We start from the raw sequence: 25,561 nt of genomic DNA on the forward strand, positions 1-25,561 counted from the left end.
ATACAAGAGTCAGTCCTTTTGCAATTCCTCTATTCTTTTAGATAAAACTAAGGGCTTCATGATGCTACAATATAACCTGCCACTTCTGCAATATTCAGCCACTGTTCTGCCTTATATTGATGGGGTATCCCCTATGAACCCACCCACTGGTGACGGCCGGGAGGTGGAGGTAGTGCGTAAGGGTTCTTTTGAGTCGTAGCTTCAAACCCCAATGAACCACTGGACTCGTATTCACTATATACGTTTCACCGTGTATTCGTTTGTTGTTCAATTAAACATTTATGGAATGGAAATGCAAACATTTATTCTGTACTATGTATCAACCGGGCGGAGTGATGGAGGAGGGGGGGGGGGGGGGGGGGGGGGCGCAGTCATCGTTTAAGAACCCCCTCGTAAAGCGCATGCGCGTGGATTTGAAGAGAATACGCCATATTGAATTCCCGTAGGAAACGGCTAGCTTTTCTCCAGCTAGCGGTGTAAATGGGCCACTTTATCAATGGTCCTAATTCGGTTTAATTTTTAAATACTTCCCCCCTTTAGTAACCCCCGGCGGACGTAGCGACCTCTAAAGGTCCGGAAGACGGCAGAGATTCACAACGGGGCTCGATAGTGTTAGATAGATACTTGCAGGTGGGGGGGGGCTACCAGAGAAAGAAGTTGAATGGATCCGAGGGTAGCTTGGATTCAGCCCGAACAGAAAGGACCCGCAAACGCCTTATGGATGCACGTCTGGGAGACCTCTCAGGGAGTACGGACGCTCTCCGCTCAGCAGCAGCAGCAGCTCCACAATCAAAACTACAACCAGTGTGTGAATTACGCTGCGTTGGATGTTTTAAAAAATGTGGTGGCATCGAGCAAGAGTCTTAGCAGCAGCAGCAGCAGCAGCATCGGCAGCAGCCATCACAGCATCATGAACGGGACTGGTGTTACCGGTGCTGCAATCTCCTCTTTAGGGCTGTCCAACGGGAACGTACATAACTCACTCACCACCACCACGACGACGACGACGACGACTGAACCAGGTGAGGGGAAAAACGTGCCCCAGAAGACGACGGGACCTGTCTCCTCTTCGTCGTCCGCAAAGGATAGCCCCCCGTCTGGCTGCTCACTTGATAGGACTATGGTTGGGAACGACATCAATAAAAATGTCGGGGGTGCCAATCTGCTTTTCAACGCGAGCGACAGAATAGACAATAACGTCAACCTGTATCACCACCGTCACCTGCAGGAGCACCCGGCTTTCAATTTACAGCAAATGTGCATAAAGCGCCACCAGGTTCAACCGTGTCTACCTGTAAATCACACACACCACCCAGGTCGAAGGAAAAGTGACAACAAAGCGAGCACTTATGGGATGAATTACTTGCTTTCAAACTGCACTAATGGCAATTATGCGAGCACTTTGACGCCGTGGAAGACGAGGAAGTACAACCCCGGGGTCCTCGGGTGAGTGGATATCTCTCACTGGATGTCAAAGCTTACTTTAACATTTTGTCTTCTGGTTCTAATGTTGCAAAGCCGCACAGTTTTAATTTATATGTGTATATGTAGTGGTGTATAGGAAGTGTTTTTTTTGTTCCCCTGCACAGTTAACTGGAGCCGGTTGTTGCAGGAATGGCTAACATTAGAGAGGCAACATTAAATATATGTTAGGTGTGTAAAGCTGGAGACAAATCGACCAGAGCAAGACAGGAAATGGTTTAGTGAAGTTTGAATTTGGCCGGTAAAAAAAAAAAATAACATCCAACAAACTTTTGTGAAGTAAAAAAAAAAAAAAAAAAAAGTTAGTGTGCAAGTGTCATTAAGTGTCTCCCTTTTATTTCTCTTTATTCACCAGTCTTTTCTATAGAAATATTTTATTTGCAAGTGTCATTAAGTGTCTCCCTTTTATTTCTCTTTATTCACCAGTCTTTTCTATAGAAATATTTTATTTAGAAGCTTTGGACCGGATATGTTGCTTTAGTCCATTTTTGAAAAGCTTAACATACAAAGTAGCTATAGCTGTCTTGACTACCCAAAGTAAAGTAGGGAACAAGCAATTAAAAACAAAACTAGTAAGCATTTGTCTCAGACTGTATTAAATTAACCCTAATTAAAAGTACAGTTTTAACTCACATAGAAGTCTTTAAAGGAATCATTATTAATATTGGCCTTTTTGTTTCGTCATGGCACTATAAGTATTTGCAATACGTCTAAAAGTATCAACATTTTCTTTTGTAAACATATTACTGTCTCATTACCATGTATACATTTGAACTATTTGTTAAGTGAGTATTATGGCCATGCTTTCACACCATTGTGAAACATTCAGATGAAGCTTAAGGCTAAACCAAAGATGATGCCAATTTAGAAGTGGGAAATAAAGTTTTTTTTGGATTCTGACTGGACATTGGGCATAAAAAGGTGTCGTGAAGGTCTAATAACAATTAAACTTGTTTTCAGGATTTGTCATGCTGTGTTGGATAACACTTCACTAGAGATGTTATGCAAGTCTTCCATAGTATTCAGTGGGTTAATAACCCAGTTAAATAAAGGTTTAATACAATTTTAAACCAATTTTGACCAAATAATTACAATTTACTTTGTTTGAGTTCAACTTAACTGGTGGGTTTTTTATAGTTTGATTTTTGTTATTGGGTATAAAAGAATGATCCGTTGGGGAATTGTTTTGCCCCCACATTGTTGAAGTTGTAAGAGCTATGTAACTAAGTTAATTATATATATTTTATAATATATTAACTCTAGTTAAAATGTACCCTAACAGAAGCCTTCTTTAAATACAAATGACCAAGAACTTCCAGATGTGTTGCAGGACCTTGTGATATTTGTAATGGCCGGTTGCACCAGAGTGGGAATATTCGGTACAAATTTGGTGTTTGTCATGTCATGAAAGCACTTGCACATGCTTTATGCAAGTTTCTCTAAACCACAACACAAAGTTAGCTTAAGTTCTTAAGTTTGGAAATGGTGACTAGATTGCATTTCTTTTTCTCCTTCTGTTTGTTGCTGTGTACATCTTCTAATGCAAGTTTTGGCTTGTGCACTCACTTGTCTTGCAGTATTTTGCCTTCAGGGGTTCCTTTGAAGTGCCGCTGAGATTTTCTGGCCAAATTAAAGAAATACACACAGTTGTGTACACCTTTGCAGATTCATGTGCATTGATGCCAGGATGATCATAGATTAAGATTTGGTTTATAGACAACTGTCTCTGTGTTAGTTGCTGTAAAGACGTAGATTCCACAGTAGGAGACATAGAAGTCAGTGGTATTGGGGCCCACGTTTTAAAGTGATGTTTGACTTTAAACTACTTTGTCAGTTAAGGCTGTAGTAGCATTTCTTATTTGGACTTTGGGGGGGCCTAACAATAACCATGCCCTCTGTCAGCGGTGGAAAATTGGCATGGATTTGCCCTGGCTTGTTGGCAAAGTGCATTCACCAAACAGTGGGCACATGGGCTGACTGCATTTCCTCCAAGGCTCTGGTAATTGATTGTGACAGTCTCCCTGTTCTGTATTTCACACTGACATCATGGCATGCATTCCTCAAAAAATGAATGGCCACAGGGTTGAACAGAGTTGCACTGTTCAGAGGATATTGACGTGTGAGAAATCTTTACATTACGTTTCCAAACAAACCACATCAACTTGGCCCTCAGTGTTTTACCAAACCCTCTTTGCACATTCCTCTTTAACCTCAAAGGTGTGCTGTATCTTGGTCTAGATCAGAACAAAATGTCCTCAGTGATAGAGAGATTAGAAGAGTTCTGCAAAGCCCGTCACTCCTGTCCTCACTACCATAGTGCTGTCTTTTTGGGAGGGGGGTATGAGGGGGTGGCTGCAGTTGTCATCATTAACAGGATCAACCCCCAGTCTAGTGTTAAGATAAACACATTTTTAATCCTACAGAAGTAGAAGCCTTTGAGGTTCCCTGTTACAACATACAATTTCACTAATTTCTGAAATAGCATTTGTTAAAAGAAGATAGAAGTTGTGAAAATTGATTTTTCCAACTTTTCTCCAATGATACTAAAATTCAGGACCAATTTTAATTAATTACAATATCAGAAACATTACCAACCCGATGTTGTACTTAGTCAATTTTTGTTAGGATTTTTTTTTTTCAGTTATCCAGTCAAGTTTAGTAAAATGTATTTAAAAAAATTTAGAAACAAAATATGATCAATATGAAATATAAAGTTGTCTGCTTGCCTGGCTCTGGCTTGATGGGGGTTAAGCATAACAGTGATAAGTTGGAAGCATATCTTGGGCCATCTGGAGACAGATGCTTGTTTTTGTTCCCAAAGTGTAAGCCTGGTCATATTGCATATTTCCTTCTAATAATCCATTTCATGCTGGACTGCGTGTGTGTGTGTGTGTGTGTGTGTAATATATATATATTTAAAGTAAAACCCTTTTCTGTCGCCCTCTTTCTTTCCAGACTCCATGAGGAAGTGATGGACTTCTACAACTTCATGTCCCCTCGGCCAGAAGAAGCAGCTATGAGGAAGGAGGTGGTGAACAGGATAGAGATGATCATCAAGGAGCTGTGGCCCACCGCGGATGTAAGATACACACACACACACACACACACACACACACACACACACACACACGTGCCTCTATGTTTCTTTCAGACAATTTCCTCCTTGAAGATTCTTTACATTTTCTAGTATCATACAGGCCAATCTGTGAAAATAAAGTATTGGGACAGTGACAAACTGATCTCATCTTGCTCATGAATCCATGTGCATACCCAGCGTCTGACAACATATTTTTTTTTATAAATGTGAGTCAGGGGTAGTACAAGAGCACCACAACTTGTATAACATTCATGTTCTTCTCTACATGCATCTCAACAGCTTGGCATGAATTTAGGAGTAAAGGTCAGAACTGGCTTTAATAATTTGGTTTCTCAGAAGTGAGACTCTGTTATAGCTGCTTGGGATTCTGCACAAACATAGAGGCGATGTTATCATGTTTAATGCAAATAGTGATATTTGCAAACGCTCCCTTGCTCATCCTTACAACTCTCCTCAGTGAGATTTTGGGGGGTTATGTATCTGGAGGGAGATGGATGTGCAGACTGGCACATTCCTTTTAACATTGCGTTCATATTCAATAATGTTGACTTTAAAACCCAGACAGACAGACAGACAGACAGGGACTAGTGGGTTTTGTGTTGATTCCCATTATGTTGTCTTTTTTTTTACATGTATATACAATTGCCTGGCTTGGACAGGTACTGATTTGCAAATTTGAATTTAGCGTAGTTGTAATAACTGTTATTTTCCATTGAAAGAAACAACTAAAGTATTAAAAACAAAATTACACTCAATATACGTTGCAGGACGTACTTTAGAGCAGAGCGTCAGGAAAGTTCACTTGAAGCTCACTAATATTGTCTTTGTTTGATCCATATAAAACAAAGAGTAAGGTTACCATTCTGCCAATTTATCACTTATCATTTGGGTAAGGATCTCTTTGGAGCTGCTGGTCCTGGCCAAGAATCTGTTTAATCCCAAAATGATTTCTCATTCAGAAACTCTTGCTCATTTCAGTGGCATAAGTGCATTATCTTCAGGTTAACTCCATCTTTTATAGACTGGCAGGTCTAAGGGTTGAAGCGACATCAACTTATTTAAACCAGTGTTTTAAGTAATATGTTCATTTTAATTTCTAACTTACGTACATGAAGGAATAGAGATGGAGGATTCTGCCGCTGGTTGTGTAGTGCAGAATTCTTGCGTTGATTAATGCCTCTCTTGTTACTTAATCATGTAAACCATGTACTATGGTGATTGCTTGGCTGCCAGTCTTCTCTCTCCAGTCTTCTGTAAAGCCAGACTGTCAGGTAAATGGATCAAGCCCCTGATTTGTACCAGCCTCCCTTTTGATTTCAACGTATTAATCCTGCGCTGTCTTTGTGCTATTGCCTTGTTGTTTTGACCAGGCAGAAAGGAAAAGAACTCCACTCTGCTTCCTTTTGGAGAGCTTTCACTTGCAGCCCCTAAACACAGCATTTTTTTCCTGACTATTGTATACCTAATGTGTCAGCTTACTTAACTTGGCAGGGTTTACTGCCTCAGAAATGGAATGCGGAAATACCTAATTTCCTGTCATTTGAACTGTAAATAAAACTGTACATCAACACGACAAATGCATTGTTGTACAATACAGGATCAATTAACTGTGAAAAGCTTGTAGCCAATCCCATTCAGTTAGAACAAAATGGATTTCTGGACTGTCTTTCAAAGATTTTTAGTCATTGTCTTCATATTTGTTCAACATTTTTTGTCTAGGTACAAATATTTGGCAGCTTCAGCACAGGGCTGTACCTCCCAACAAGGTAAGATTTTAGTATTAGGATAAAAGACAACTTGACCTGTTAAAAAAATCTTCCTGGTGTGTTTTGCTAGACACTATTCTAACACCTGACTTGTTTTTTTGCTTTCAGTGACATTGACCTGGTGGTGTTTGGAAAGTGGGAGCGTCCCCCGCTGCAAGAGCTGGAACAAGCTCTTAGAAAGCATAACGTCGCTGAACCTTTCTCTATTAAAGTGCTGGACAAAGCTACAGTGAGTAGTAGCAACCAGGGCATGTTCCACAAAACTTTTTCAGACACATGTCAAGCTGTATTCATATGGTCTCCTGAAACAAAGTATCACTGGGTTGTTACAACAGATCTTCATCACTCACACACACACACACACACACACACACACACACACACATAATGATAATCTGTGTTCTGTGTTCGCTGACACAACCATGTGGCACAAGATAATTGTGTGGCTGTTAACTTACGTTGTCCAAAAGGTTTTATATTTCACAAGACGTGATGAATATTGCCGCCTCAGTAAAGGGGAAACCAGTTGGAATGTACCCAGCCAAACCTAAATTTGGCAGCTCTGTTAACGTCCATGAAAGATATTCCCTGGACTTTAAATAGTCAAAAGTAAAAAGCTTTGGCTCGTGCACTCTTTCATCTCCATGGATATGTGAGGAGAAAAAAGGAAACGCTCAATTAGCATCTTCCATCTGTTTGCGTGAGAGGTGGCACACTCTGCCAGTTGTTTGGTCCTTTTCTGTTAAGCTATGAATACACAGTTTAAATACCAAAAAGAAGGCTTTCTCTGTTGTTCCACAATCATTTTTACAGCTACAATTGTAGGCCTTAAGCACTTGTAGTGTGAGCACCCACTCTAATGGAAGTGTTTCCCACAGTGGTTTAGTAGCACAGTAGCATACACTGTTATCCTGTGGGGTGTGTGAAAGACTAGGCAGAACCACTGCAAGCTACAATGCTGTCTTGACTGACAAGTTAATAAGTATGTAATGGCTTAATGTTCCTTTATAAGTCACTCATAAAGACTGTCAGTTTGAAAAGCTGATTTTTTTCCCCTCTGCTTTGTCAGTGACAGTGACATTTTCCATTACTGATGACTTCACTGTTACATTTTGTTAATACATGTTAAACACTTTTTCTCCCTCAAGGTGCCAATCATCAAACTGACAGACCAGGAGACGGAGGTGAAGGTGGACATCAGTTTCAATGTGGAGACTGGAGTGAAGGCAGCAAGCTTCATCAAAGATTATGTAAAGGTGAGGTATAAACTATTGTTTGTACGTCAAACTCAGGAGCAGAAGAGGTCAACTGACAAACACATCATATTGTAACTTTTGCGTATGTGTTTTAAGTCCAGATAGGGTTTGTTAATTGTAGTTTTCATATTAAATGAAATCCATCCAGAACATATACTACAAACATAGATATGAAGAAGAGTGCAGAGAAGGGTCATGTTGAACATTTAAATACATTTAAAAAAACATCAGAGGAGTCAGAAAATGACCATTTTACAGTGAGGTTTAAACTCAGAGGTTTGGAAATTCCCTTTGAGAAATAGTGGAGCCAGCAGTTTAAGACATCACATATGACCTCACTCCAATCTTGTATTGGCTGGTCTCATTTCCAAAGTAAAGCTGGAACCGACCCAAACAACCTCGCTCGGTTTAATCTTTACTTAAATTCAACTGAGTCTATGTGTTGCTGAAGACCTTGTTGCCAAATCTACTCAGTGAAGCTGCAATCCGCCCCGTGGCTCTTGACAGAATTCCTGCAGAAGGTGGATCTCTGTCTGCTTTAGTCACAGCTGTGGGTGCTCATGCAGGAGAGGAATTCCAGGTGCTGATGTTCTAGCACGCCACCAGGTTTTGGCTTTTGTGCTTTGTTGTTGTTACATTTTTGTTGTATTACATTTCTCTAGGGATACATGTCACGACCTGAAAGTTGACGACCAAACTTTGCATCAAGTCAGTGATAGTGGATGTTGTTCATGCATGGGTTTGACAGGCTCCAGTGCAGTCTTGTCATCAAAAAGGTCATTCCAAAGTTAATCCTCAAACGTCAGCTCCCCATGCAGACAGATGGAGCAGTGTACCTCGCAGTGTTGTTCACACTTCTTAAAAGCATATTTGTAAACTCACACAAGTGCTGCTGCTTTCCTGGCAAAGATTTGCACACACACACACACACACACACACACACACAAACTGCCAGAAGCTTATATACCCCTATTCATTAGTAACAAGTAATATTTGCAATTCCCATTCCAAGGACCCTCTAGGCTTTCAACATAGAATCAAGTGACAGTCTCTAGGAAACTTAATAGAACACCTACTTTTCAAAGCTGTTTACTGTTATACAATACATAACCTGAGGGTAAAACAGATACTCTAATAATATTACATCTGTTCCCTTCATAAACATGACTGAGAGGAGTCAGAAACTATGCAGTCCAATGGACCATAGTGCTATTCTGCAGCTTTGGAGAGAGGAAATGACCATACTGTCAGAGGGTTGTTTTTTTAAATAACATCAAATGGAATCAGACTGTCTCTCTCCCCCCCCCCACCACACACACACACACACACACACACACACACACACACACACACACACACACACACACACACACACACACACACACACACACACACACATCATTCTGATCTGTTTTTTCCCTGTTTCTTTTTTAATGAATGCAAGTTAGTAAAAGCCCAAAAATCGCACATTGAACAGGCGGTGTCTTCAACAACCACTGAAAAAAAAACAACAACAGTAAAAATCAAACCAGGTTTGACTGGATGAACCATGCTAATGTGTCTCTTTTTCCACTTTCAGAAGTACCCAGTGCTGCCTTACCTGATCTTTGTGCTGAAGCAGTTTCTGCTGCAGAGAGATCTGAATGAAGTCTTCACAGGGGGAATCAGCTCTTACAGCCTCATCCTTATGGTCATCAGCTTCCTACAGGTATTCTAAACAGTGCTCATGAAAGTGGAAGTGCTTGTTGTGGCATAGACAGGATGAAACATGGACGTAGTGTCAGTGAGGTTACTCGTTGGTTTCTGAAGTGCCCTTTTGAAATCCATTGATGACAGTCGCCGTATTGGAAATCAGGATGCCCGTGGAGTCTTACATTTAATTGTGTTACATCAAGGCCTTAAAAGACTTTAGTGGGTTTGAATGGTTATACATTTTCTTCTGGACTTGCGTAGGATTAAATAGATACCATAACATTGCAAAGAACTGCCAAACGTATTAAGTGTTACCTGTCTGTGTAAGAGTATTGAAGTGTGCACTAGTGCTCATGAGAATCAGCTCTCAGGGAAAAAGTAAACATCCCTGCCGCTTACAAGCTAGCGTTAGCACCTCGCCTCTTAATGGGACTTGTGTGTTTGACAAAATGCTGGGATATATACAAAAAAAAAGGCGAAAAAAAGGTGTTTTAAGCTTGTGTGCTCTGGTGCTGGTTACCTTACTAGCTGTGCAAGTACACCAGTATAGCTATGCTAATAAAGCTGTATTGTTATAGTATTGCTCATTATTTTGACCGAGTTATGCAGCCAGTACTTTGGAAACATGGTGCTTACATTTGTAATATTAGTCATGTCTATGTAAAGTTTAAGATTATTTTAAATCTAACCAATATTTTTCTAGAGTTTAAATTCCATGCCAATGTTTCATCATATTCTTCCTCCCTTTGCCAGTGTTGCAGTTATATTGGGCTTAAATTTGATTTTAAGTGGTCTCAAAAATATCATAATTTTTTTTTAATTTAACATGGAGAGTCATGGAGGGGTACACTGGGAAGGCTCTCTCAACCAAACCTTTGGTCAACCTAGTAACAGGCAAGCAGGTTCAGCTGAGGCGGCCTTAAGCCTTCAGTCATGAACATAAATATGTAAAACTCTTTTCCTTCATATAATCAAAACAGATATGTCATAAAACCAAATTCAAAGATAAAGACATGAGCTATACAGAACAAAGTGGACATTTTTATATGGGGTGTGTATGAGACTATAATGGAGCCAGCCTCAAGTGGACAATCGTGGAACTGCAGTTTTTTTGCTTCTGTTTCCTCTGCCAAGCTCCATTGATTGGCACATCTGGTTGATGTTGTTTAATAGCGATTGGCAAACCTTTTACTGACATTACCGCCACTTGGATTGGGGAGTGGATACTGCCATGTGTGGCTGCCTTTTTTTTTTTATCCACTCTGACCTATTAGTATGACTGCATGCACTGAACAGGGATATTTATGACAAATACACACATATCCAATGTTGTACATTGACATTAATGACAATCCTTACCAAAGTCGTACTTGACTTAAATAAACACTAATCCAGTCTTCTTGTGCTTTCCTTTCAGCTCCATCCTCGTATTGATGCCAGAAACCCCAATGAGAATTTGGGCGTGTTGCTGATTGAGTTCTTTGAGTTGTACGGCCGCCATTTCAACTACTTGAAAACAGGGATCAGAATAAAAAATGGAGGCGCATATGTAGCCAAAGAGGAGATCATGAAGGCCATGACAAATGGATACAGGCCATCCATGCTGTGCATAGAGGACCCACTTCTTCCAGGTGAGACCTCCACTATTCACTGTGAATATAAATGTTACGCACGCTGATATCTATGTACAATTGTATTTGTTTACACTTGCTAGTTAAAAGCATTAAGTGTGAATTTGCTCTTCACCAGAAACAACTAAATGTAATATGTTGAGAAACACTTAAACTATAATAAACAATTACGGTATTTATACAGTAGATCAACATTAACAGAAAACTAAAAACGCACATTATGATAAAAAATTTTTTGCCTAAGTAACTGAACAAGAACTTAAAGTAACAAAAAAATAAACTGTTGTAGTGCCATCTAGTGGAAGTTTCATGTGTAACACTTCAGAAAAGGGCAAAGTTTTTTTGATATAAGAAACATATTCACTACAATCTTTCCCTGTGTTATTTTTTTCTAAAGACATGCATAAGACATCACAACAAATCATTAAAAATGCTATTCCGATACATAAGTACCGATACTGATTCCGATATTTTTATATCTTAACTAATAATGTTATTGTTGTTGTTGTTGTTGGTAGTATGTGTAACGCTACACAAAGCTGTAGTAAATCCAGCATTGCATTGCATTGTGCTGGCTTCAAATACCAACAGGAAGCAGCAACAGCTGTCAGGTTTTTCAAATTAAATCTTTTAAACTGAAGTGTAAGAATTGTACTTTTGGAGCTGTTCCATCCCGTCTGTGTTGGCACGTCTTACAGTTCAATCTAAACATTCTCAGCTTGCACAGTCTCTCATTGAAGAAGTTTTAAAGTGCCCAACCATTTCTTAATCAGTGATGTGGATCGCTGTCAGTCCAATATCTGATACGTCAATTACTTCAATATCGGACCCGATACCGATATAAGATCGGGTCGGTCCCACCTCTACCATTTTTTAAATATAGTTTGGCACATTTTTAATTGTTTAACCAAATACTAACTTAGTTAGAGCAACTCTAAATCAATCATACGGTGCAATATGTAATGGAAACTTTTATATGATTTTGTGTTTACGCTCCACTGGTATGATTAGGTCATGGGGCATTAAGGACACAGCTTATCAAGAAAAATCTAGAATATCACAGAACTTACCGAAATTGTTAATAGTACTAACAAATATTCACTTGTTTGATTTTCCTCAATGCAGGTAATGATGTAGGGAGGGGTTCCTATGGTGCCATGCATGTCAAGCAGGTGCTTGATTATGCCTACACTGTCCTGAGTCATGCTGTATCCCCCCTCGCACGGTCATATCCCAACAAAGACTCTGAAAGGTTGGTATTCAATCCATTCAACACCTCTAAAGACACCTTGCATAAAGTGGTGCTGTTTTAAAACCCTTCTCTCCCTTACCTGCAGCACCCTGGGAAGGATAATCAGGTTGACACAGGAAGTTATTGACTACAGGGAATGGATTATCAAGAAGTGGGGGGGCAGGGATCTGACTCGAAATGACAACAGAGGTATGAGACTTCAGACTTAAATACACAATTCTACAGTACTGAAGAAAAACAGCTTGTTTTTTTTGGTTAAGTGTCTTGAAACCTAGACATTCCAAGGAATGAAGGATAAATGATCAATTCTTGTGTTTCTCAACAGTTTCACCGCCCAAGGAGCCAGTGTCCGAACATGATCCCTGTGTGCTAGAAGGTGGTGTCGGGTCCGAGGAGCAGCAGAGGGACTCTGCGTCTCCCCACAGTGCAGACTCCCCAATGTCCATCTCCAGTCCTCATCAGCACTCCTCAGCCTCCTCGGTCTCCTCACTGTCTGGATCAGACAATGTAAGAATTAGTAACAATTCGCTCTCAGAACCATCTATCCCAATAGTGGCACCACTATAGTTACCTGTGATTATATATTTGACATTTAACATAGTGGAGTGAATGGCCACTCATCTGATTTTATCCTTGGATCCAATTAGATCTTAATGAACCGCCATCCCATCAAGATGCTCACATAGAAACATATTGTAGTTACAAGTTGCACTTACAACTTTGCTTATTGTTGCTTTTTTTTCTCTCTACGATTTTCCAGGACTCTGATTCAGCACTGCCGTGTCCTGTCCCTCCTCCAGCTCTGCCACCGTACCGGTCTTTCCCACCTCTGGGCCTTGCTTTACCACCAGGCCTTAACATGGGCAAGCCAGGCATGGGAGGACACCATCTCCTCATGCCTCCAGGCTCACAGGTAGGCTACACTACGAATGAAAATAACAAAGTGGAAGAAAGAGCTTCTAGCTACATTTTTGAAAGTAAAGATGTTTTGTAACCAGACGAGAGATTCACAACAATTAATAACAAAGAAGAAGTGGATTTTTAGGTTCTTGGTAATGAATTCTATTCACTTTGTGTCCTCCAGGCTCGCGTCTCACTGCCCGGTGGTCTAACAATGCACTCCATACCTGGCAGACAGGTGTGTATAGACACCGGGCTCCCCCCCTTCTTCCACATGCCCCCCCTAGCCCATGCTCACCCCCCTGCCCCATCCAGCCCCCAGCCTCCGCTCAGCCCCCACTCCAGCCACACACACAAGGTAGGCGCCGGCTGCCTGAAACACATTGTCAAGGCATACCTGTCACACACACTCAAACACGATTTCTCTCACATACGCACACACAAACAAATACTTGTACACATGTAAACACTCATCCATTTCAGTCTGCTGTTTAGAAGATGTTTTTCTAAATTGTTACTCTCTCTCTCTCTCTCTCTCTCTCTGGTTTCTCCTCTTCTCCTCAGAATGGAGTTAAGTTTAATGTGAAGGGCTTCCACAACCCGCCACTGGTCAACAACCCTGTGATGGTTAACCGTGGACACACACACACTCACACGCACACACAGTATCACCGCAACACTTGGCGTCGCAGAAAGAGGGACAGCCTTCCGGTTAGCCTCAGCAGATAGAAACCACTCCTCTCCCCCCACTTCTCCTCCCTCTCTTCTCTGGCTGCGAGACTGTGGCTCATCGTCCGCCTCAAAGGAAGATGGACAGGCAGACAGAGGACCAGCAGAGACCAGCAGTTTTCACTCTGGGGCTGTCACCACATGGATCAACAGCCCTCAGCTCTGCTTCTTTCTTCTTCTATCTCTACCTTTCCATTTCTGCATGACTTTTGTTCACGGTTTTGTAGTTTCATTATTATGCTAATTTCAGTATTTTATTGATCTCAACTTTATTTCAGATCAATTCCTGTTTTATTTTTGTATTGTTTATGAGACTTGGCGAAGATGCCTTTGACAAGTTCACTTGACCTCGTCATAGCCCTTGCAGCCAAGCTGCCTGTGGTTCAGTGTTACATTTGTTTTTTTTTTACAGTTTATACACTTAAGAACAAAAGGTTTTTCATTTTGTGCAGTAATGTTGTTTTGCTTATTTAATTTGTTGTGTGTAAATGTAAAGGCATTTTTATACTGTTTTATTTTTGTAGAATTTTAAATTTTGTTTACAAAAAGGTTCCCCAGGCAGCATTGCTGGAGTATGTGTGTATGTCAGTTGTGTCTGTGTGTTGAGGGAGTGTATATGCCTGTTTGTCATCAGGTTTAGATGGACCTCACTTCTAGCTTCACCTCCCCCTTCTCTTCGTCTATTCCACTGTAACTTTTGTTTGATATAGAGGAGCTGCATCGAAAAAGGGATACAAAGCTCTTACCTTGATGTTCCCTTTTATTTTTCATCACCTGTCTTGTGACCACGGGCAAAGTGAACATGGAATTCCTTAGGGAAGTTTTGTTTCTCAGTCCAGTTAGTCAAAGGTAGGGTTGGAAATTTCCCACTGGGACATCCTGACAAACATGGGGAATGGATGTACTTCTATTTTGGCCTAAAAAAAAAAAAAGAGGTAATTCCTGGGCAGATAGAGATTTAGCAGTGATTGTAGAGATTGTATATGTGTGTTAAACTCCCTCTGTGTGTGTGTGTGTGTGTGTGAGAGAGAGTGAGTGAGTGAGTGGTTGTGTGTGTATTGGTGTCCCTTTGTGGGACTGTGCTGTTACCATATTTTGTCAGTCAGGGGAAGGCTGGCATTGGCCTGCTAGTTTTTTTTCTTGGCCATCTTTCTCTACACTGGAGGCAATTGTAAAAGAAACGCCTCCAGACTATGCAGAATGTTGGTCTCAAAGAGCATATTCTGTTCAACATATTGTGTTTCCTGTTTTGAGCTTGTATATTTTTATAACACATTGTAGGAAGGTTTGGGCCACGAAGGCTAACACTTATCTGACTTGAATCTGAAGATTAAGGTTTGGTGGCGGAAAGCCGCTGATTTCATGTCAGAGAAGTCCTCTTCCTTTCTCTGTCAAGTGGAGGGATGGGGTTGTGGAAATCTGATCCTAGGGCTAATGTTAACTTTGCTGACAGCTGTCAAATCTGGGCGGGCTAACACTACGATGCTTAGCGAAAAGGTTTTCTCCTTAGCGTCCTGAACGAAATAGAAGGAAGGAGAGAGGGGGGGGGAGTCTTCCTGAACCAAGGACCCTAATGAAAGGGAATTATATTTTGATTCCATTCCGGAATCTTGTGTATATTTGATTGCCAGGTACTTCCGCTAATTGTTTGCAATGCCTTTCTTTGTGTTTACTTGGAGTGTGTGTACGTCGTTTTCAGCGAGCATACCGTGTCACACAAATATACACACACTCACAGACAAAACTGTCGAGGGCTGTGACTCGCCCAGAACACTGCACTCGCTGATGTTATTACTATGCAAGTGGATATTTGAAATTATTGTGTCAACTCCTTTGCCCTTCAAATTATTTATTTTTTTCCAAATGACATACATCGCTTGTCGGTCAGAACCGTTAGTCGCTGACAGACTCACAAGCCAGCTCATGTGAACCTCAACCCCAACCCTCTGACGCCCCTGTATTTGTATGAAGGTCCTGACATGTTTCAAAATCTAGTTTTCTACATGTTTTTGTCAAATGTAAAGACTGGGGGATGTTAATGTCATTGGTTGGGTCTAGGTCTGTGTAGTGTGTGACATAGTGAAACGTGTGTGAGAAAGTATTGAGACTTATGGCACCACAGGTTTTTAATCAGACACCCGACGGTTTATGAGCCAGTGCACCCAGAGAGCGACTTGCACTCTGTCGGTGCGCTTCAGATGTGGCCAAAGTGTCCACCAACAATTCTTTTGCTCTTTTTTTTTTTTTTAACTGAGACTTTTCAGAACCATCACACTATTTATGTTTACTTTTCCTTGAAACCATGGCAACTCTGACCTTTTCAGTCAAACTACATCTGGTATCAATTCAATCTCAGATGACAGGTTCCTGTCTTGACTGGTTGCTCACAAGGCAATTGAAATTATGAGCTAATCTTCACCTCCATCAGAGAAATCCTTTTAGTTAAATGGTTTGACCAAATTGACACAATGAATGCAGCAGAAGGTAGTTTTTAGTGATGGGCCCAAAAATACCATCTTACCCATTTACCTTTTAATTCTCTATAGATGATTATTTCAAACCAACTGAACTGATAGCATTGGGGCATGAAATGATCACATGCAGTCCTAGCCCAGTATAATTTCAATGAAAGGAAAGTGGATGTAGAAAAGAAATCCTATTTGCATCCCTGACATCCATTTCTGCTTTTAGAGATTAGATCCAGTTAAAACAAGAGGCTGAAAATGAAATTGGTAATGGAAGGTTGTTGACTGGGTTAGAGTTGCCTGCATCTTAACATCTTAAGACTTGACGTGCAGTATCCTAGGAAGTCTGTATGGATTAACAATCTCTGTGGTCCTACACAGATCACTCTTTGTCTTCACCTTTCCCTCGCCACTATATTGCAATTGGATTTTAAACAAAAGTCTGGGTCTCGTGCTGACAAATTGCCTTCACTTCTCTCAATGAGGTGTAAGTGACAGGAAAGGGAGGCGTCAGAGAGTGTCTAGGACCGCTGAGTATTTTGGCGTACACATGTACATGCAGATGCCATGTAATATTACCCCCATTGAGATACAGTGAGGGATTTTAAACTGGCGGCTGCTGTTTAAAGAAAGGAGGCAGCCCATCTATGTCCTGGCTGATTCATGTGCGCAGTGGCCTGCAGATGGGCACCGAGCTAAAGGTGGCCGGAGGGATCCACAGCCCAGCAATTTTTTTTTTATGTTGTTGTTTATTTCTTTCTTTCTTTGACATTTTTTATGTAAATATATTTTTTTCTATTTTATTTTTTAATAAACATTTTAAAACTGCCATTCAGCCTGTCTTTTTTTTTGTTTTTGGGTTGCTTTAATAAAAAAGTTTGCTAACATGACATGAGATAGATATGGTGTTTCAGCGATGGTCATGTAGGTTACAGCGGGTTTATTAGTGCCTGATTTGATCCTGTGTTGGATATCAGAGGACAGATAGTGGGAGTGGAAAAACTAAATAAAAACAGTAACAGTGTACTTCCTTAACCAAATGATCTTAAAGGCTGAGGAGGAGAGGTACTCCTATCACATCACGACACCATTTTAACCCTAAAAAAAAATGTTGTGCAGCTTTGACTTCCCATCCATTGTGGTTATTTTTGAAAACAGGCATACCTCTTGAGTTAGTGTTTGTGTGTCATGTGGCTCTGATACCTTCAACAGTCAACATGTGATACTTCTCACCAACACTGGGGGGTGCTGTGTACTGCTTTTGGTGCTGATGTAAAAAGAATCTCTCACAGGCATACTGCTCTACATTGCTGAGCTCCCTCCCTCCTGATATGCTTTAACCCACAAATCAAATATAGAGGCGTTAACTCCACGTTGCCAGACTTTGTCCACAAGCTGTACATTAAATCCCTCTAGGCCTTTAGTGGATGTCAGGTGTTTGTATGTATGTGCATATGTCCTTGGATTAGGTGTTCTGTATGTGCTGATGGTATAGCCTCTTGTGATAGACTCTTCACTACATGCCCGGGTATCTTTTTAACGACCTGATCCACGTGTCTTAACCCCACTGATATTGCCTCTGAACAGTAATAAAGCTGAAGTGCAGAGGTAGCTTGAACAGATTAGTCCAGAAGCTCTAGTTAAACAAGGTCAAAGGGGCCAAAGAGTAAGGGCATTTTCATTCTGAAGGAGCTACCTGTTGGTAAGGTGAGTCATATCAGGAATCAAAGGGTTCACAAACTACGTGTTCTTAAGGTAAAAGAAATGGCAAATCACACAACAACAACATAAAAAACGAATAATGTTAACTGGAATGGAGAGGAATCCGTCTCATAAACAGATATCTGATATGTCTGAGCAGGGCCAGCCAAAAAAAACCCTAAAAGGCAATACTCTCCCCAGAGAACGCAGAATTTAACAACCGAGTGGAAAGGCTTGATGCAAGACTGAATGAACAATTCCCTCACAGGCCATTGATTTGTTGCATCCACACTTTGATTTAAAGTGTGAAGTGGAGCAGAGAGAGGAAAGGCAGACAAGGCTTCTCCCAACTGACCATAACGCAATGAAATTACCTATTTGAGAAAGTGATCTTCTTTTCATTGGATGAAGCAGTAATACCGCCTCTTTTTAACACACGTTTTGTGTTATTAATAGTTCTTTGTTAAAGGGTACTGTAATAGATAAATCAATGTGATGATGACTTTTAAGTTCTGCTGTGGCTCAGTTGGTAGAGTCGCCTCTCAACTGGAAGGTTGAGGGTTCGATCCCCAGCTGGGCAACATGTCCGATGTGTCCTTGGGCAAGACACTTAACCCTGACTAGCTCCTGCTGCTTCGGGGGTGGTGTATGTAGGATTAGTTACTTCTGATGGATGATATTACATAGCGACCACTACCATCAGTGTGTGAATGGGTAGATGTGACATGCGGTGTAAAAGCGCTTTGAGTAGTCAGAAGACTAGAAAAGCGCTATATAAGCTCAAGTCCATTTACCATTCTTATGACTATAAGGTGAAAGGTGTCACTCATGTTACAAACTCAGTAAAATGATCACCAGACTGCAGTCCCGATTATGTCAATGGAGCATTTTGGCATCTTAAAATGTATTGATTTGGTTTAAGAGTTGACAAATGTTCTTTTTCTGTTTAATCTTTACACCCAACTCACCCCAAAAAAAAAACTCTTGAAACCCTCAGTAAGCTCTCTGCCTACTATCAAATCACAGAGAGGCAACATTACGCAGAACATTTGGAAACCAAAACTATTTTAATGTCATTTTACTTTATGTTGAATTGTTCAATATTCTGTATTATTTGTAAGCTGCAGCCGGGCAGAGTCCAAAGGAAAAACTCCCCAAGGGGATGATAAAAGTATACATTATATTATCTTGAGAAATATGTTCCTACTACGTTTGCCAGTTGGTGATTGCAGAGCTGCTCCCTGTGTTCTCAAAGTTCACCTTATCCAACATCAACATGTTTCTTTCAAGCTAGTTTTTGCTGCATCCAAGTGTCCCAAACATCTGTCAGTGCAAAGTCAGTTGTAGAGTTATTTCCTTTTCCAGATGTTTTTATGTGAATCAGCTGATAGGATTCATGAAGAAAAGATTACAGGACAACATTAAGTTGCGTCATGTATACAGCGTGTTTACTCCTCTTGTCTCTCCTATAGGAATCATTTACACCCTTTACAATGATACCATGACCCCTCTGACGGACCTGATCCGCTGGTTAAATATCATCCAACTTTCAAAATAACTGATAGGTCAAGTATAATCTTTCTGATGCAATATAATTTATTGTTTGATCATATCACTCAAACTTGATATCACAAATCATCTTATTCAGCTTTGTATTGACAGCGAAGTTGCAGAGAAAGATCAAAGTCTGTTGTATTTAATGATGTTGTGAAGTACCAGTGTTTATCCAGGGAGTCTTTTCACATAATGATCATTGCTTCTCAAGTCTTTGTGTGGAGCCAACAGAGCCAAACAACATTTTAACAAGCCTTGTTAGAACACCCAAAACAATAGTAATCATGGGCAATTAAAAGCCTGATTAGTTGAGCTTTTTGTCAAATACTTAATTACAGCATTTTTATCAAAGGATTAAATGCAAAAAGGGCTGAGTGTATGTGTGATTTAAAGCACAATTGACTGAGTAAAAACATCGCATTTCATATCTAATGAATCCCTCTGTGTTTGTCTTAATGAGAAATCAGGAGTTCTCTGTGTGGGTGGTCTCTCTATCTCTCTCTCTCTCTCTATTTCTCTCTCTCTCTTTCCCACCTTCCCACCTTGATTGCTACTTATCTAGGTCATCCAAGTGTTTTTTAATCACTGCTGGGTTGAGAGAGACCCAGTTAGATGATGAAGCCCACTTTTTTCTCATCAAGGTGGGAAATCTGTTTAATTTCTAGCACATCGGCAGTCCTGCTGTAATTATCATGGTTCGTGCTCAGCAGCATCTGGGATTGCAGCCAATTCAATATTCACAAGACGTTTTTAACCCAGATCATTTTTAGCCTTTAAAACTTTTCTTTTTTTTTTTTTTATAGGATAGAGAGTTGCTTGACCTTTTTTGTGTGCCCTTCGGTGAAAACACAAGACAGGATTGATCTCCATTCCGCTGATATCCCCGATGGAATAGTTGGATGTTTGACTCCAAGCTGTAATATCGTCTATACCCTGATCTCTTTGCAAACCTGGTGGGTGTATGACTTTGCTGTTAATACTGAAAACAGCAACACATTGAGTATACCGTTTTGTGTACAAATGTGTCTCTCGTTTTAAACTGAACTAATGCTGCTGCCTGCATCTAAAAGGTGGAAAGCTGCAAATTACGCTCAGCAGGCCTGCCAGCATCACAAATCCAAATGATTCATTCCATAACACAAGAGAGCTTAAAAAACACGTTCTGCAGCATAGGTAAAAATGTATTGGAGCAACATGTTAAAACCACACAATATTGAACTAGGCACATGCAATAGCATAATACAAACATGCCTTTTATTTCCAACACAAATCATTTGTACAGGGCAGATGTCACTGTTACTTTAAGGCTCTTGCTTATTGTTATTACCCGATGTTAAGCCATTTTAACTCATTGTTTTGGTTAACATAATAAAGCATTTAGCAGCAGAGATTTTCAGAGGGTGGAGATAAGCTGATGCTCTATATGTGGCTGACATCCTCACATTTAAGTATACATTTACTCTATCTACATTTTTTACAATACACTTTTTGGCATACTTGTGTAATTATATGTTTTGGAAAATCAAAATCAAATCAAAATTTTAAAAATCTAACAAAACTAAGGACAGAAACATGTAAACTTTGTAAACTTTGCAATCTGAATAAGGTCTGGAGCGTCAAACTGAAAAATCTAAAATATCATAAACATAAATATTATCACAGACATCAGCCTTACCTTTCACATTAGTAATTACCTTTTTATGATTGATCATAAACATGCACAGTATTTCCCACAGCACCTGAAGGCAGCGTCCCAATCTGCTCGTGTTTCCTCATCTTGCATCCTGACACTGAGCTTCTGTCTGTATGTGGGAGGGTGTTGATGCAGAATTAGTGAAGGACCACTTATCCTCAATGTACTCTCCTTCTGGGGCGCCTTGGGTATAAACGTGTGTGTGTGTGTGTGTGTGTGTGTGTGTGTGTGTGTGTGTGTGTGTGTGTGTGTGTGTGTGTGTGTGTGTGTGTGTGTGTGTGTGAGCTCTTTGAGTGGGTAGCAAGTGGTCAACAAAATCATACCTGTTGTTAATAAGATGGAGAATATGGGTTTATATAGTATACCCTATTTATAGCACAATGAATGCACAAATATTGATGAATGGGATGCAGTGTGACAACATGATAAAAACAGTTCTGTGTCCACAACTCTGTGTGCCTTGCAAACATATATATGTTGGTCTTGCTTCAAGATTGGGATGGCCTATGTGCCAGTATTTAGTCTAAATTACACTTCATGGAATAATTCTGCCACTTTGGGAATTGTGTGTGTGTGTGTGTGTGTGTGTGTGTGTGTGTGTGTGTTGTAGTGCTAAATATTAGGTTTCCCCTTACTTAAGTAGCTTTGCTCAAGGGCACATAAAAAAATAACGTTTATTACACTGAGCAAAGGACAAGTTAAACAAAGAAAGACTGTTCATCTCAGATGAACAATCACACACACACACACACACACACACACACACACACACACACACACACACACACACACACACACATACACACACGTATGTGTATACATGCACGTAGGCAGCACACGAAGAAATGTTAATCCTTAACTGTCCTGAGGGTTTGTGTGTGTGTGTGTGTGTGTGTGTGTGTGTGTGTGTGTTTGCACACAAGGAGCTCAGCTCAGTTCATTAATCTTGTCTTTGTTGTGTCAAGGAAGACCTAAATAGATTACATTACACATGCTTATTCAAGGCAGCCAAACAGTAGGCTTATAATGTGTTGCAATGTGGTCTGGCACACACCCACAAAAGTCTGTAAAAAATCAGACACCCAAACACTGCATATGAAGACCTTATCACACGTTTGTCAAATGCCTGGTCAACCACCAGAGGGGACGTTTGACGTAACAATGATACACAGATTCACACCAGTTTGAATGAGGTCAAAAATGCGAGATGTCGGAGCAGACTTGTTGTAACAAGAGACAGAATGAGCATCGGGGAGAGGTGGTCAATACAACAGACTTCATGTCAAACTAAATAATAACCTGTCAGGGGGTATCTGGGTCATTAGTTATTACCATGGGTAACTCTGTATGTCACTCATCTTTCCTATCGTGAAGATGTCTTTCCTGTTTCTAAAATAAATATTTGGGCTTCAGGCACTTCTGTTTTTTCACAGCAGTGCTCTGCTCTTCAATCAGGAGGTTATTGACACTGAGAACTTTATCCTCTGCTGATCAGCCATTGGTGCGGTTGGCCTTAAGATTTTCACACTGGAGTGCCTTGGTAGTGACGTGGTTACAGCACATGTCACATAATCATAACTCCAACCAGGGTCCTTTGATGAATTTACTGTTTTTCTCTTAGTAGTCCAACGATAAAGAAAAAGCCCCCAAAATAGGAGGAGTTCAGACTGTTTACTTGCTGCCAAGTTTGAGACTGCAGCGAGTCTTTTTTAGATGATGTAATAATAATAATAATAATAATAATAATAATAATAATAATAATAATAACAATAATTATAGCCAGTAAAGGGACCCAAAATAGACCCCCGGGGGACCCCACAAGAAAAAGGAGCACGAGACGGAGGAGCATCAATTGTGGTCTATAAAAATCTCAGAACCTTACTTCTTACCTTACTCAATCATCTCACTAGGCTTCTTACATTAACTTTAGCCTACCTTTTGTTAGGGTAATTTTAATGCTATTAAGTATATACTTAATACAGCCTACACTTTTTAACATTACTCTTGCAACTACTCTTTAGGCCTATAGCATTTCATTTTATTTTATTTCTAACACTTAACTTGCCCATCATTGCCATTTCTGCAGCATATTTTTTTTTTGATTCTGCCTCTTTGGTGGGTTATAAGTGTAACAGTGCTTATTATATCAATCCAAAGAGCAATATTAATGACGTTGTATTGTCTTTTTACTCATTTATAAAAATAAAGAGAAATGTAGGAAACTCAGCTGGTGCCTGGAATAGATTAATTTTCAAGAACAGTAGGCATGTTAAAGACATGAATATCTAACACATTTAAATAGGCCTATACAAATCTTTATTCTAATTAGCATCAAGTGATTTTTCTTTGATTTGAAGCATGCCTATTTCTGAGTTGAGTCTACCAGCTCTCATCATCTACTTACCAATAACTTATAAAGCAGGTGGTCGGACATGTTCTTAAACATGTCCGACCACCTGCCCCTTTAGAACAACAGGGAGAGCAGGAGCACATCACTGTGTTGGATGTTTGGCAGCTAGCAAAGTTAAAATCCATCTGTTGTCCTTTGAAATTAGTTTAGATTAAAACGGAACTCAAAAGTGTTTCTTTCTTTTCCCCCAGACGGCTTCAAACTCAGCTCAAAATTAACGCTAATTGCTTCTCTGTGTTACTGGTTTCGTTTTAGGGTGAAAAGTGTCCCCTCAAGGTAAATATATTATTCTATAAAGAATACACTAACTCTGTACAGGTCTTATAGGCTACTGTTTGGCAGAGCACATCCAATATGAAAAACATCCATTAAAAATACTACCGGCCTCCTGGTATGCTAACAGAATGAAGGAAGAAGGTAAAGTAATACTTCATTTTGATTTATTTTGAAAACCATTTCTTCTGGAAGCTTCTCAATAACCTTACTGATTTGAAACAGCTCTCCTGCATTTGAATTACCCTGCATGTAAAAAATATTATAGTCAAACAATTAACTTCTTAATCTTAGTTTTTTTTTTTTTTTTAATAATGTATTTGTTTACACAATTGTTGGACAGATGGTGTTTTATAATCTTCAGATGACAATCAACAGGCAGCACACACAGTACAGTAATAACAGCATCTCAATCAAACAATCAACAGCTTGTATTAGGCCTACTGAATTGACATGGAGTTAATATTTTAATATTTTCTTAAAACATACTTTTACAGACTTGCTTTTATGTGATGTCGTCTTCTTAATGTCTTTTCTTACTGGTTTTACTATTTTTTATCTTCTTTTACTTCTTACTGTCCTTTTATTTATGCTCTTATCTTAATCTCCTCTTGTGTTTTAACTTGGTAATTTCTTATCTTACTTACTTTGTCTATTTATGTTTCATATTTATATTTACTTTGTATTTGTATTAATATTATAGTTTTTTTTTAATCCTTTAACCACTTGTTTCTATTTCTTTTACTGCTCTTACCTTCTTATTGCTGTTATCTTTTTATTTGCTTTTAGCTCTTTTAGTTTCTTACATCTTTTTAAATCTTTGGTCCTCTTGGTCTCAGCTCGTGCTGTTGGGTTCTTGTGTTGCCTGGGTTCTTATGATGGTTCTTGTGATGGTCGGGGTTATATATGTCTGTTGGGTGTCGTGCACTTTGGGTTCTTTTCTGTTGAATTGTATTTAATTATTTTTAGTATTTTGCATTTGTTTGTTCTTGCTGTTGTTTATGTTCTTCTGTGTTTGCTTTAGTTTGTTCTTGTTTTTGCTGTTTGTCAAAGCACTTTGTAAACTTGTGTTTTTAAAAGGTGCTATATAAATAAAGTTATTATTATTATTATTATTATTTTGTATTCTGCAATGTGACTAAAATATACATATTTCATATACATTCAAGTTGTTTTAATAAAATGTATTTTTATAAATAACATGGCAGCTAGATCTTTATTGTGCAGGATGACACGATCATGTACATTATTATTGTTACCAGTGAAATGAATGGTTCATTTTGATTCTCAATCATTTTCTAACTAGGTCCCTTTGTTTGATTTCCCTGATTAACCGTTTCTGAAGTTTGTCACACAGATAAATGTAAAACGTAGACTAGCTGCAGCTGCTTTGTTCTTTGCACTCTTTGGTTAGGTAAAGGAAGCGACTCCATTGTGAAGACTTATTGCTTTTCTGATTTTTATGACACCACCCAAATGCATTCTGGGATTTTCCAAATTAGGCTTAATGCCTCACATGAGTGGAACTGACAGCTGGGATGGGATGAAATATGGTGAACCCAGGTATCTTAGTCATTTTCTGCCTTTTTCTAGGTTTTGTAGTGCAGTGTCTCAACAACAATTGGTTGGACTGCTGTGGAATTTGGTGCAGAAATTCAAG

The 25,561-nt window shown here is 39.7% G+C and overlaps 1 protein-coding gene across 2 annotated transcripts; it reads left to right on the forward strand.

Annotated features, from left to right (window-relative positions):
* The first annotated feature begins 413 nt into the window (after positions 1-413).
* Positions 414-17,098, forward strand: tent4a (terminal nucleotidyltransferase 4A). 2 transcript variants are annotated; one of them, XM_061059337.1, is made up of 13 exons: positions 414-1,446; positions 4,438-4,561; positions 6,299-6,345; positions 6,454-6,574; positions 7,494-7,601; positions 9,181-9,309; positions 10,711-10,924; positions 12,050-12,176; positions 12,262-12,365; positions 12,502-12,683; positions 12,937-13,089; positions 13,261-13,314; positions 13,641-17,098. In XM_061059337.1, the coding sequence occupies exons 1-13, from the start codon at positions 662-664 to the stop codon at positions 13,803-13,805; spliced, it is 2,313 nt and encodes a 770-aa protein (XP_060915320.1). In that variant the 5' UTR covers positions 414-661; the 3' UTR covers positions 13,806-17,098. The 2 variants fall into 2 exon arrangements, with proteins under 2 accessions (XP_060915320.1, XP_060915318.1); XM_061059335.1 differs by having other exon boundaries at positions 415-1,446; positions 13,261-13,434.
* Positions 17,099-25,561: the final 8,463 nt, after the last annotated feature.

Source organism: Labrus mixtus, chromosome 16, assembly GCF_963584025.1.
Source record: "Labrus mixtus chromosome 16, fLabMix1.1, whole genome shotgun sequence".
Classification (NCBI taxonomy): domain Eukaryota; kingdom Metazoa; phylum Chordata; class Actinopteri; order Labriformes; family Labridae; genus Labrus; species Labrus mixtus.

Coding starts and splice junctions, on each gene's coding strand:
- tent4a (XM_061059335.1), top strand. CDS start 662: ATGGATCCGAGGGTAGCTTGGATTCAGCCCGAACAGAAAGGACCCGCA. Junction 6,575..7,493: donor AAGTGCTGGACAAAGCTACA/GTGAGTAGTAGC, acceptor TTCTCCCTCAAG/GTGCCAATCATCAAACTGAC. Junction 7,602..9,180: donor TCATCAAAGATTATGTAAAG/GTGAGGTATAAA, acceptor TTCCACTTTCAG/AAGTACCCAGTGCTGCCTTA.